The following is a 13,807-nucleotide window of genomic DNA, read 5'->3' on the forward strand; positions in this document are numbered from 1 at the left end:
AAAGAATGAAATGATGCCATTTGCAGCAACATGGATGGACCTAGAGATTATCATACTAAGTGAAGTAAGTCAGACAGAGAAAGACAAATACCATATGATATCACTTATATGTGGAGTATAAAAAAATGATACAAATGAACTTATTTATAAAACAGAAACAGACTCACAGACACAGAAAACAAACTTATGGTTACCAAAGGGGCAGGGTAAATTAGAAGCTTGGTATTAGCAGATATACACCACTGTATATAAACAAGATAAACAACAAGGTCCTACTGTATAGCACAGGGAACTATATTCAATACAACACTGTAAATCAATATTGTTCGATAAAAAAAAGAAAAGAAATAAAGAAGTAAGGAAGGCAGATTTTTTTAAAGAATATGAGACAAGATATTCGATGGCAACTCCAGTCAACCATGTAAGAACGTGGTGATTAATTTAGCTGGACATTTTCCTTCATATTTTGCAGATATTTTCCATCTCCATTTTTATTTACTAATATTGCAATGACTTCAGTTTAGTGCCACCACATGCTAATTTTATCCAAGCAACATGTAATTAACCCCTCAAAATCATCATCAAACATGGTAACATAGAATAGACCTAATTCCAATCTCAGGATGACTAGAGTATCACATTGTAGGGCATCTGATAAAAGTTAATTTAACTTAGTCGATAATTCTTCCACTCTTTACCTCATGGTAGCAAGTACAGTAACAGCAGATATGATTATTTTAAGGTCATCATAGTTAGGGATGTTTATTTTTTCTGTTAAAAGGATGGGTGATGTTTTTACACTGTTTCTAATGGGCTAGTCTCTTCTTACTTTTTACGGACTTCAAGAAAATCATTAGAGATGTCAGTGAATTTGTTAGCATATTCTCTTCACGTCGCAAGGTCCATATTTCCCAAGTTGGAAACTTCTATACATATCCATTTTTCTTAGCACTTCAGCCCCATTTGCCTCTTTTAATCAATAAGCTACATTGACAAAATTTTCATTATTCCCAGAAAGTGCACAGTGTTTTGATTTTGTTATTTTCCTTTAGAGAACAAAATGAGTCAACTGGTTTAGTAGCTTACTTTGCTCCCTCTTTGAACTTCAGCTTTCTCCTCTAAGACAAAATAGTGTCTAACTTATTGATTCATTTGCAAAGAGAAAATTTTTAAAAATCAAAGAGTGAGATGAAATATCTAGCTCTGTTAACAAGTAGGCAAAGATGTAAAAGGCGGTATAATTGGCTTGAAAAAAAGTTGTCTTATTTTAAGCAGACTCACATTGGAAAAGGCACTTCATAATTATAATCATGCATGAAAAGTACAGCAACCATCCAGGGTTATCTAAATGTGTCTGACTCTCAATGCTCCTTCATGCAAATAATAAAACCACCACTTCTGTGAACTCGCAAGCAATGCTGATCCATTCAGCCTGCTAAGAAGTCAAGTGTTTAACTATCTTCCTGTTCCATGATTTCGGCAAGGTTAACATCTATCTGAAACACCCAAGGGATTCTGCCCAAATTAACTTACGATTGGGTATTTACACTCTCATTTTTCTCATAGTTTTATTTTACTGGTGTAATTGAGATGTAATAAATGTAGGGCATGTTGCAAAAGAAAAGCAGGTGAATAAATACCTCCAAATCCAGCTAGAGGAGACCCCCTTTCATCTCAGCCTACTGCTAAGGAAATAGATTAGATCCACATTTTCTGAACTCTTCCATCTAAATTGATAGAACTAAGAAGGGATGTGGCATACCCAACTACAGAGTATTAGTTTAGGAAGACCAAAATCAATCTAAAAGAATAACATCTTTCAAGTTAAAACACACACACACACACACACACTCACAAACATTTTCTTCAAAAGATAAGGGCAACAAGGAGAAAATAAATTAGATGTGATGGTTCCAGTTCTGGGACTCTATACTTTTAAATTCTAAAACAATTAGGCCAATATTTAGGGTATACAAACGAGTGGAGTCACGATAACCGACAGACTACATCACATACTAAGGTCGTTAAACTTAGCTTTTAGAATTATAGAAATGATATTCTACCCTCATTTTGGACAAGATTGATTTTCCAGTATAAAGAGGCTGAAAAAGAATAAGAAATAAGAAGCATAAAAGTACTTACAACTGATCGGATGTTATTTTCTTTCACCAGTTTCAGAGATGATTTATAGCAATTTGCAAGGTCTTCCTTGTGGGAACCATTAATATGGCCTCTGGCTATTGGTCCTACGGTATGGATAACATCTGTAAATACAAAAGGAAGGAAAAATAGGATAAGCAAGATATTTTTCACTTTTCACATAATTGGTGCTTTATTTATTTTAGGTATTTGTGTTGGAGCTTGGAGACAAGCAAGCTAAGAAATACTGATGATGCAAACGCTTCTCTGGTAAAAGATTTTAGATAGCACAGCTTTTTAAAGTAGGCAAATTTCCAGGAAGGTGATAATTGTGAAAAGGAATCCCCTACCAGTAAATTGTTCCATCGCTACTGGTCAGATCCAAGCATAACAGATTATATAAGGTGTGAATAATTGGCACGCTGGCAGAAGACAAATCCTCAGTGGGAAATAAACTGAGAAATAGTTGCCTACAAAATGAACATTCTGAATTGACATGGGAAGGAAGTACCAATCACTTGATGTGAAGTTACACATCACCTTACTTATAAATAAGACAACAGTATCAGGCATTGTACAAAATAAAGAAGGGCAAGTTCCTGGAAATGTGGCAAAAGAATTTATAATAATCAGTAATAACACTAAAAGGGTTATTTTTTTAATTTATTTTTTAATACAGCAGGCTCTTATTAGTAATCTATTTTATACATATTAGTGTACACATGTCAATCCCAATCTCCCAATTCATCACACCACCATGACGACCCCTTTCCCCCCTTGGTGTCCATATGTTTGTTCTCTACATCTGTGTCTCTATTTCTGCCTCACAAAGCGGTTCCTCTGTACCATTTTTCTAGATTCCATATATATGCGTTATAAAAGGAATAATTTTTAAACATCCCTACCAATTTACAATGTAACCTACTTATCCTCACACACGTGAGGTATGCTGGGGATAATGGTTCCTAATAATTACTTAACTTCTGTTTTTCACTATATTAAAATTTTCAAAAATCAAGCTGTACTTTTCATCCTCTATTTATATTTAAAACACAAAATTAAAATTTTTGTTTTGGCATATAAAACCAGTCATTGTGGTATCCATAAACATTTAAGTTTAGGAACTTAATTAAATAGAACTGTCCTCATTTTAAGTCAATAATGGTTGTAAGAAATTGACCAAATTTGAATACAAATTACTTGAAAATGCTTTGTAACTCCTGCTTCTCAGTCTTACCTGTTAATCTGGATTATAAACTTATTTAAATGATGTGAGTAACAATAACTAATCAACTTTGATCAAAAAAGAAATTTTGTCATTAGAGTATTATAATGAAAATAAATGACTTGCTTTGGCTAATCAGTACCACTTAATTTCAAAAACAGTAACAAGAGAATAAGAACGCTTTACCAAAATGCGACTATGGAATAGTTTTAAATTGCATATGAAATTTAAATGGCAGAAAATAAATCACTAAGAGAAAGATTTTTGTTAATTGTCTGCTAAATGTTGAGAGTATTATTTAATGTTGAGAAAATCCCCAAATGTTGATTTCAACTTTTAATGACTTTAAACAGTATTTAAACCCTTGTCAGATAATGTTGAAGATGATATCTTGTTATCAAAATAGGCAGAAACCTCATTAGTGAGTTTATGCAGATGTTATTTCACAGACAAACCTGGCTTTAAAGTGAGAACCGCTACGACATATTAATAGAACGAGAGGATAAAGGGAGATTAGGTTGTATTTAGCAAAAAACAAAACAAAACAAAACCACACAGACACACACACACACACACACACACACACACACACACACACACTAATATTGTTTTTGTAATAAGAATTGCAACAGGATGTCCCAAAGCAGGTTCAGTAAGATATGGGTTTAAAGGTCAATTAAATTTGGGGATCACCAGGTGAGATTAAGTCAATCAGTTACCTTAGTGTAGGGTTCCTCTGGACACTTAGGATGCTACAATGAATTGTGAGTCTCCACAAGGGAGGGGGGTGATGAACACAGAATGCTCTGTTTCCAAAATACATTTGACTAAACCTAAGGTTTGCAGAGTCCCTCATGGGCCTAAGTTTCCACAGATTAACCTGCGCCCTGTTATTCCAGGGCAGTTTTGGCACCACCCCCCTTGCCATTGTTGAAGGTGAAATCTATGTCTTTTGTTTCTTTTGTTTTATTTGTTTTCTTAGACCTCATCCCCAGTGCCTCTGTCCATCAAATACCATATAAAAGAGCAACAGGATATGACCTTGGTTTCCTTATTTTGTGGATGGAGAAGGTCAAGAATAAATGTCTCTTATCCAGGTCATAAAGATGTGTCTACTTTTGCCAAGTGAACACAGGGCTTAGGGGCATTAATGGGAAGAAAAGAGAGAGAGAGAGAGAAGTCCATAAGGGCAGGAAATAATGACATAATAAATAAATGTTTCCTTTGCTTTCTCCCTTAGCCATCTTTCTCTGCAAAACTTACATGGAATTTTTGAAAAATTATTCCTTGCATTTCTTCACTTCTCCATTTAATTTAAGTCTGAGGACAAAGAGCCAATAAAAGCATCCTCAACATCAAAATATTGATCTCTGTTGGTTATGCTCTGTATTAAATTTACAGCATCCAAGATCAAGTGTTATTATCGACCAATATCACAACCTCTCAGATCCACAAACCTGTAAGGCTCGAAAGGAAATTTTCTTCATTATTTTAATTGTTTATAGTACTTATGGGTGACTCTGACACACCAAGGAGTTCCCCCTTTTCCTATTATAAAATTCAGTCAGGAGGCCTGCTTTCTGATTCCAGCTCCAGCCCTGACTAGTGGAGTAACCCAGATGAAGCCATCCTTTCATTGGTCCCTGCCTTGGTTTCCTTATCCACAAAATGAATCAGCTGCTTAGATGATCTCTGTGGTCTCTTCTGTGCTTGTGGCATCATTAGTATTTAACCTTGTAATGGAGCCAGATGGAGTACAGAATGATGTCTGGGCAGTTAAAAGGACTTTAAATACTGTTAAGTGGCTCTCAAGCGTTTTGAGTATAAGGATCCTCTTTTTCATATCAAAAGTCTTATGGTCTACCCTTTCACAGTAGTAGTTTCAAAATCCACTGATTGAGAACAAGTTAGAGAAAAACAGCTATTAAAACTTCAATGATGCTTTGTATTAATTTACATTTTATTAAACACAATACAACCTTCAGAGCGGACATATGCACGTGAGACACGTGAGATACATGCATTCAATTTATGCAATTATCCTGCCCATGAATTTGTGGATTCCATGGTATAAATAAGATAATGTAAATAGAAGTGTTTTATCTGATGCCTGGTACACGCAGACACTCAAGAAATACTAATTATCAGTAGCAGTGGCGTCCCAGGCATCTTGAGCATACAGGCAGGAGTGGCAGTTACCTTTCCTCTGGTGTGGAAAGAGCACTAGACTGTAAGCCCTAATATCTGATTATAATTGTCAGAAGTCCCAGATCTGTCACTAACCAGCTGTTGACCTTGGGCAAGTCATTCTTCTCTTTGGGCTTTGGTCTTAAAACCTAAAAGGAGTTGAATAAGATGGCCTCTAAGATTCTTTGCAGCTCTCAAATACAATCCCGCTTCTACATGTCTATCAAGAATGAAGCTATAGGTTCTGAGTAGTCTAATTCACTATTTTCCAGACAAACGAACATCAGTCATGGTTCAGTTTTCTCCAACATGCCTATACAATGAAATGCACACTGGCACCATTCCCAGAGAGAGTGGTTAACCATATCTTTCCAAATTACAAATGTAGACTCCTTTTGGTATAATAATTCTATTTCTAGGAATATATTCTCTGGATGATATGTTTGGAGACAACCTAAATGTCCATCAGTAGGGGACTAGTGAAATAATTGTACATTAATACAATGAAACATTATGCTTCTGTAAAAAGGACAATGAAGGTATTTATGTATGAATATGGAAAGATATTCAGGATATATTACTATGGAAGAAAAAGAAAGAAACAAAGAAATAGAGAGAAAGAGAAGGAAGGAAGGAAGGAAAGGAGGGAGGGAGGGAGGGAGGGAGGGAAGAAGGAAGGAAGGAAGGAAAGAAAGGGGGGGGAGGGAAGGAGAGAGGGAAGAAAAGAGATGCAGAAATGTTAAGCATGGTACCATTAGTGTAAAAATACCTCCACAGGTGTAGAAAAGAATGCATATTTGTTTTAGTTAATATATGTATAAAATATCTCTGGGAGGATAAACAAGTAATTAACAGCAGTGGTTAACCTATGAAAACTACAAGGATAGGGCCAAATATGGGAAGAAGACACTTCACTGTTTACTAATATTTTTGATGTTCAAATTATGTGAATGTGTTACCTATACAAAAATTAAATTAAGTATTAAAACAAAGATCATATGGTTAAACCAAGTTCCTGAATTCCATCTACCATATTCCTACAACATATAAAGACTGTTAATGTGCTCTCTAAAGATGATCTTATATCACTATAAACAAGAAAATACACTTAAAAATATTTATATAATTTCAAGGGATTTAAAATAATAACTCCACTAGGTATATTTTTCTTTTATTTTGCTACTCTCAATAATCTCTTTATATAAAACAATTATTTTCAGGGTTTAAATGGTAGGGAAAATGGCATTTTTTACCTATATGGCTTATATCTATATTTAAAGTTTTACTATAATTTTAATATGCAAACTGAGTCCTAGATACCTTACAGTGAATATGTAGGACAGGAACATATTTCTCAGGTATCTCAGTTACCAAAGAATTTTGTATAATGGTCAAGAATTTTTAGAGATGAAAAGGACAGTAGAGAAAATTTAATCTATTTTCCCTTGCTCAGTGGATCCACAGGAGAAAGAATTATGCCCAAAGTCACAGATCAGTGTGGGGAGACACACCATCACAGAGACAATATGATTATGAATAAACTTTTCCCAGTGTGGCTACTTATTGAAGGAAATGGCATACATTTGTATGTATGAAGTTTGTCATGCTTATCATGAATTCCATTACTTTAGCCTCATACTTTGTATACATGCAAATTCTGATTGGCTATTGCTGTGAAAGAAATTACCCCAAAACATGATAACTTAAGACAACAACAACGCTTTATTATTTTTTATGGCTTTTCTGGATCAACAATTCTGAAATGGCTCAACTAGGGGGTCTGGCATGGAGCCTCTCATATGGTTGTAGTTGGGTAGTGGCTGGCAGTGGAATAGTGTGGGTTCCAGCAGCTAAAGGCCGGCCTGCCAGATATCTCTCCCTCTTCCTGTGGTCTCAGGGACTTTCCATGGGGGCCAGTTTGGGTTTCCTTACGGAAGCCTCAGAACAGTCAGCTTGCTCACATGACAGCTCAGGGCTCCAAGACCAAGTGCGCCAGAGGTGGACACTGTGTTATCCTTTCTATCCCAGCCTTGAGAGCGACACAGTGTTACCACCTGATTGGTTGCAACTGTCACAAAATTCCACCCATTTCAAGTGGAATCATGCAGACTTCACCTCTTGATGGGAGAAGTAGCAAAGCATCTGTGGACAAGTTTTAAAACGGGCACAATGAAGGATTCACCAGACACCTGGGGCTTTTTGGGGGTTAGCATGTTTATCAAATACCAAGTGTTGTGGTAGATAAATAAGATATCATAGGAAAAACTGATATGATTATTTCCATGCAGTCATTCATGAAAACAGTATGGATGTTCTTCAAAAAATTAAAAATAGAACTACCATATGATCCAACAATTACACTTCTGGGTATTTATTCAAAGGAAAGAAAAACATCTCAAATAGATATCTGCATCCCCATGTTCACTGCAGCATTATTTACAACAGCCAAGATATGGATATAACCTAAGTGTCCATTGATGGATGAATGGACAGAAAAAATGGGTTTTATATATATAAACAATGGAATATTATGCAGCCATAAAAGTGAAGGAAATTCTGCCACTTGTGATAAGATGGATGGGACTTGAGGGCATTATGCTAAGTGAAATAAGTCAGAGAGAGGAAGACAAATACTGTATGATCTCACTTACATGTAGAATCCAAAAAAAAAAAAAAAAAAAGCCCAGCAAACTCATAGATACAGAGAACAGATCGATGGTTGCCAGAGGCTAGGGGCAGGAGGGGATGCATGAATGGATGAAAGAGGTCAAAAGGTACAAACTTTCAGTTATAAGATAAATAAGTCCTGGAAATATAATGCACTGTATGGTGACTATAGTTTCTAATACTACATTGTATGTTTGAAAGTTGCTAAAAGAGTAGATCTTAAAAGTTCTCATCAGAAGAAAGAAATCTATTTCCAGTATGAAGTTCTCAGACCTATTATCTTTATAAGTCAACTGCTGATTTAATTAAAAAATCACAGCTAGAGAAAGACTGAATATGAAATTAATATGCTTATCAATTGTAAATACAATCTAATTTGGAGATCACAGTACGACTGTAGCTCCTAGACAGAACTGCCTGGCCCAGCACTAATTTTGTTGTTTCTTCTGTCTTAAAGTCTGGCAGAAACTTGTAGGCAAAGGAAAGGGCAGGGATGGCTGTTACAGAATCAGCATCGTATCTCACTGTGAGCAATGAAAATAATGTTTCCCTGAATTGTCCAGCTCCACATTCCAGAAAGGAAGAGCAGCCTTCATGCACTTGAAGCCCTTTCTTACACAACTGAGGAAAGCCAAGAAAACAGCAATGCGGTCTATACATTTAATCAACATCTCAAATGCGAGCCCTGGAAGAGGTATGCAAAATGGGATGGCAGGTCGTTTTGTACTTTATCTGACTAAAGTGTGGCAAGACAAATCGAGCCTGATTTTGTTCATCTATTTCTGAAATCAATCAGCCTATAAATCAGCTCTTTTGTTTTGAAGCTATAACCACCACCTGTGCTCCCCCCACCTCGTTCTATCCTGGGAAATTAGTCTGAAGTCTATAGAAGAGGAGGGTAGGATGGAAGGTTGTCTTTGAAGGGGGTGCCGGAGGGAGTATGCTTTCATTTCCAAATGCGTAAATTTAAAAATGTGCAATTGGAATGCCAAATAAATACTGAAAGCAGGAGAATCATTTACTAAGATCCGATCGGACTTCCGCGTGATAAAACAAATGCAGCAAAAACATTCTGCGAAAAAATATTAGCATAATGAATTTTAAAACAACTGAGGGAACACATATAGGTTGCTCTCATCGTTTTCCATCTGAGAAGCAACTGTGCTACATTCAAACTGTTAATGAAGAGTCAGACGGAGAGTAGAATCAATTACACGTTGCTTTCATTCACTCCACTCTTGTATTCATAAGCATAATCGGTCCATCTAAACAGACTGCCTAATGATGTTGTGCCCTGTCAATCATGTTCAAATTGCATGAATTTTAAAGAGAAAAACCAATGCATGGAATTAAATTGATTTTCTTTTCTAGAGCTACAACCACAAAACCAAGCACTAAAAGTATTATTTGCAAATCTTATTGGCCAATTTATATGATAAGCACTACCCATCTGCAACCTGAAACAGAATACTTGAAGTTCGGTTAACGGGAAATTGAATTACCACCTGATAGCGTTACAAAGTAAATGCTGTCTTTTTGCTCCATTTAGGTCAATGTTTTCAGAAACACATTTTCAGAGCTTGTGTTTTATTATATTTCAAGAAACAATCAATTGTCCATAAGATGTTCCTTTTCAATCTACAGCAGACATCAGTTAGATTGGATTTCAGCTGCAGCATGTTTCTAAATTTGGATTATTCTCTCATACATTTCTTCAGCTGCATGTTTGATTTCTTTCCGTGTTCAGAAAGACTAGTCATACGGCTTTGTGCATGAGTTTGGGATAAGCCAGCACTTAACAATGTTATTTTCTAGTGCATTTTCCTTTGAGTCTGTGAGTTGAGCCTGTTTTGTTAGATTTCCCTCCAGTGTTCTTGGTTATAAAGGGCTTCTAGTTCACCCTAGTTCACCTCTGTTAGCCTCCTTGGTGCTGTGGTTCCCTAAATAAAATGTCTACGTCTACGTCTACGTCTAAGATTAAATACACAGTAGCTAAACACCATTTGCATTTTACAGCTGATAAAGGCACACTGAATGCACTGTCAAAGCTTGAAGGAGTACACCCAGCTCAGTTTGAGGTTTGAATCCCATTTTTACATTAAAATGTGACAGTGTGGCCACGTTTCGGGCATCTTGTGCTGACAATATGTTTCATGTTTCATTGACTTCAAAGTTGTGAAGTTTTAAGCTTAAGTTGTGAGGGTCAAGTTTTAAAATAATACTTGAGCAATTTCTACCAAAATGTTATCCTCCATATTAAAAAAAGAAAGAAAGAAAAGAAAGGAAGGGGCAAAACTCATTTAAAATTTTTTACTAGCTCTACCTTTTCTGCCAAAGGTTTATTTTAGGTCAGTCCTATTGACGGGACTGGGTCCTATTTCATCTGGACACCTACACATAAGGGTCTATTTGCAATAATATAGATTGAAATTTGTATAAAAGGGATATCCTGTGGTCAGCCATTTATAGAATCTTGGAGATTCCACAGGGTATTGGGGGCACCTGCATTACAATAGTGTTATTTCCAACAGAGAGGGGTCTCAGAGAGACTGTGGGAAGCTGAATTTTCTGCAAAATTCCAACATTTCACCATCATTTTAGAATGAACCAAAAGAGAACACATCCTAGAAGGAAGTGAGTCAAATACATGGCATTTCTAATACTTCAATAGCAGGGTGAGAGGAGGTGGAGGTCCGGATAGACAATATGACTTTTTCAAGGAAAATAATAATAAGGTCTTTGTTCTCGTTCAAGGGATGGATGGCAATTGGCAGCCTTTTCAGAGAGATGCAAAACCAGTACTTTATGAAGACACAAGGGGAAAGTAGGCTTTAAAAATTCTATGTAGTGAGTAAAAATAAATGAATGTCAGTCCCCTCCACAGGGTAACTCTACAAATGTGGAATCTAGGCTGGGACTGAAGGGTGCAGAGGGGTCAGTGTGCTTGTTTGTCAACAGCCTTCCTTTATAGCTCCCTTGCCACCACAAGTATGGACTAGAAAGGCTTTTTTGCAATCATTCACTTAGTCATTCTCTCCTGTTTTAAATAAATAAATCCACTAAGTGCCAGGTACATAAGGTAATTGCTCTGTTCACTCACACCAAACACGTCTTGTGTTTTTTCTGACTACAGGCCTTTCCTGGTGTCAAGAGAGCACCTCCATCCTTGCCTCTCAAGATCCTTCCCATCCCATGAAACCCAAAAAGAACTGACCTTCCTTGAAGATATGATCCATGAACCCCACTACATGAACTAAACTGAACTCAATTCTCCTCTTCTGGTCTCCAATAACACTTTCATTTGACCGTTTACATGACTTTTAACATGAACATTTCTGTACACACAACTAAGAAGATTCCATCAGTCAGAGCTCTCCACTAACACAGCATTCTGCCTGAGGAGGCAGGGCATTTCCTGTCATCAGAGGCAATCAAATATGACTATGTATGCATCGAGATTCCTTCTAACTCTGTGATGTTATTCTGTGTTTCCTGTCTTCATGTGGAGACTACGCTTCCACCGCAGAAAACATGACCAATCTATGTCTGAGTCTCCTGGCAAAGCCAAGAACTCTATGGGAACAATTGCCTAATAGATAATTAGTGAATTTGTGAGTGATTCAATAAAAGTTGGCCTGATATAATCAATCTAATCAGAGATGATAAACTGGATTAGAGGAAACAATGAGGTGAAATGGACAGACTAGACTGAGCAAGCGATGGAATGTAGTTTGACTGGTTCAGATCATTCAACATACATTTCTATAGAATTAAGAAGCTGTTTCTTCCCAGAAAGACTTAGCAAAGCCTGATCAAAGATTTCCTAATAAGTGCACTACAATTTAAACACACACACACACACACAATTCAAATACCATCACACTTTTTAGGAAAAGCTATAAGATTCTTTCCCAAGACTTCCAACAGAAAAAAAAAAAAAAAAAGTGTGCAGTGACTCCTTTGCCTTTTTCTGCAAGAGATAATTAAATGCATTTTTAAAATGTGTCACTTCCCTCATCTGCACATGGTTCATTTTAGAATAAATTGGCTTTGTTCTAGAGATTGGTTTTGGCTCTCAAATCTCAAAATGGAAAATTGCAGATTCTCTACATGTCTTCTCAAAAAATTAATGGGATCACTTTTCGCGTTTCTTTAAAAAGTGACATTTGGGTATAATGAACCCACCTCTCCATCAAAATAAACCAGGTTTAATTTCTCCCTGAGACCAGTACATTCATAGGACTCCACTGGACTACAGCTCCTCCATACATTTACACCTGTACTCTCTTCTGGGTTGCACTTTCACGGTATAAACATCCACACAAGGCTCTACATCTAATTTTCTAGAGGAACAGTTCTATTTAGAAAAGACAACTGAGAAGGACAGAACATTTTAAGAATGAGACTAACATTGATTCTAAAAGAAAAAAATACATGGAAGTTTCTATACTATGAAGTTGCATTTTTCATGAGTTCACTTATACGAATTCAACAATACGAACAAGGGGTTAGGAGGAGTGAGAATGACAAAATATTTAAATAATAAGGACTATTTCACTAAACATTTCCACAATGAGTGTTTGCTCTCGCATGAACATGAACTTACATTGCTGGACTCCAAGAGATCAGGCTGCATTCCCACCTACCTCTCAGACATGATTGGCTCTTTGCGCAAAACAGAAGCTGTTTTCAAACTTTTTGGTTTTGGAACTCTTTTTTTTTTTTTTTTTTTTTTTTTTTTTTTGCGGTACGCGGGCCTCTCACTGTTGTGGCCTCTCCCGTTGCGGAGCACAGGCTCCGGACGCGCAGGCCCAGCGGCCATGGCTCACGGGCCCAGCCACTCCGCGGCATGTGGGATCTTCCCGGACCGGGGCACGAACCCGTGTCCCCTGCATCGGCAGGCGGACTCTCAACCACTGCGCCACCAGGGAAGCCCGGTTTTGGAACTCTTTATACTCAAAATTAACTGAGGACCTGTGAGAGCTTTTGTTTTGGTGGGTCATATCTATCACACAAGAAAACAAAAGCACATATACAATTAACTATCAGGGAAATGATGCTATCACATGTCATGTAACCTCTGGAAAACTACACTGCACACTGAAGAGAGAAAGAAAGTGAAAAATGCAAATAATCTCTGAATATTATTATGAACATGGTACTGACCTCACAAATCCCCTGAAAGAGGTATCCCTAAACCACGCTTTGAGAATTGCTACACTAGAGCTTCTTTCTGTGCAGATCTAGTAACTAAAAATAAATATTCCCACTTCTAATGGAAAATTGGCACCATTAACTACTTCATCTGGTTCTCAAGTTTGAAGAAACATTGATCTCTTTCAACTCTATAGGGAAAACCAGACGTACTGGTCTTGTTAAGAAATGGTATTTCTCTGTTTCAACTTTTGTATGAGTTAAGGGATTTTAAAAGAGTAATCTTAACTGAATGCAATTTTTGTCTTTAGGATATAAAGATTCTCAATCTTTAGAACTTAATTTCTCTTTCTACTTCTGTGAGACAGTGATCAGATCATTTCTACACGCCAGCTGCTTGAGAATAGAGATGCTCTTCTTAAATAAGCAGTTTGC

General features: G+C 36.7%; 1 protein-coding gene across 3 annotated transcripts in view; it reads right to left on the reverse strand.

Moving 5' to 3' along the window:
• MACROD2 (mono-ADP ribosylhydrolase 2) overlaps window positions 1-13,807 on the reverse strand; it is a 1,936,537-nt gene that overhangs the window by 775,469 nt on the left and 1,147,261 nt on the right. For all 3 annotated transcript variants that reach the window (XM_024735453.1, XM_024735452.1, XM_024735451.1), the window contains exon 5: window positions 2,143-2,264. In XM_024735453.1, coding sequence (XP_024591221.1) covers window positions 2,143-2,264 — 122 coding nt within the window. The remainder of the gene's footprint in view (window positions 1-2,142; window positions 2,265-13,807) is intronic.

This window comes from Neophocaena asiaeorientalis, unplaced genomic scaffold (genome assembly GCF_003031525.2).
Source record: "Neophocaena asiaeorientalis asiaeorientalis breed wild unplaced genomic scaffold, Neophocaena_asiaeorientalis_V1.1 scaffold64, whole genome shotgun sequence".
NCBI lineage: Eukaryota > Metazoa > Chordata > Mammalia > Artiodactyla > Phocoenidae > Neophocaena > Neophocaena asiaeorientalis.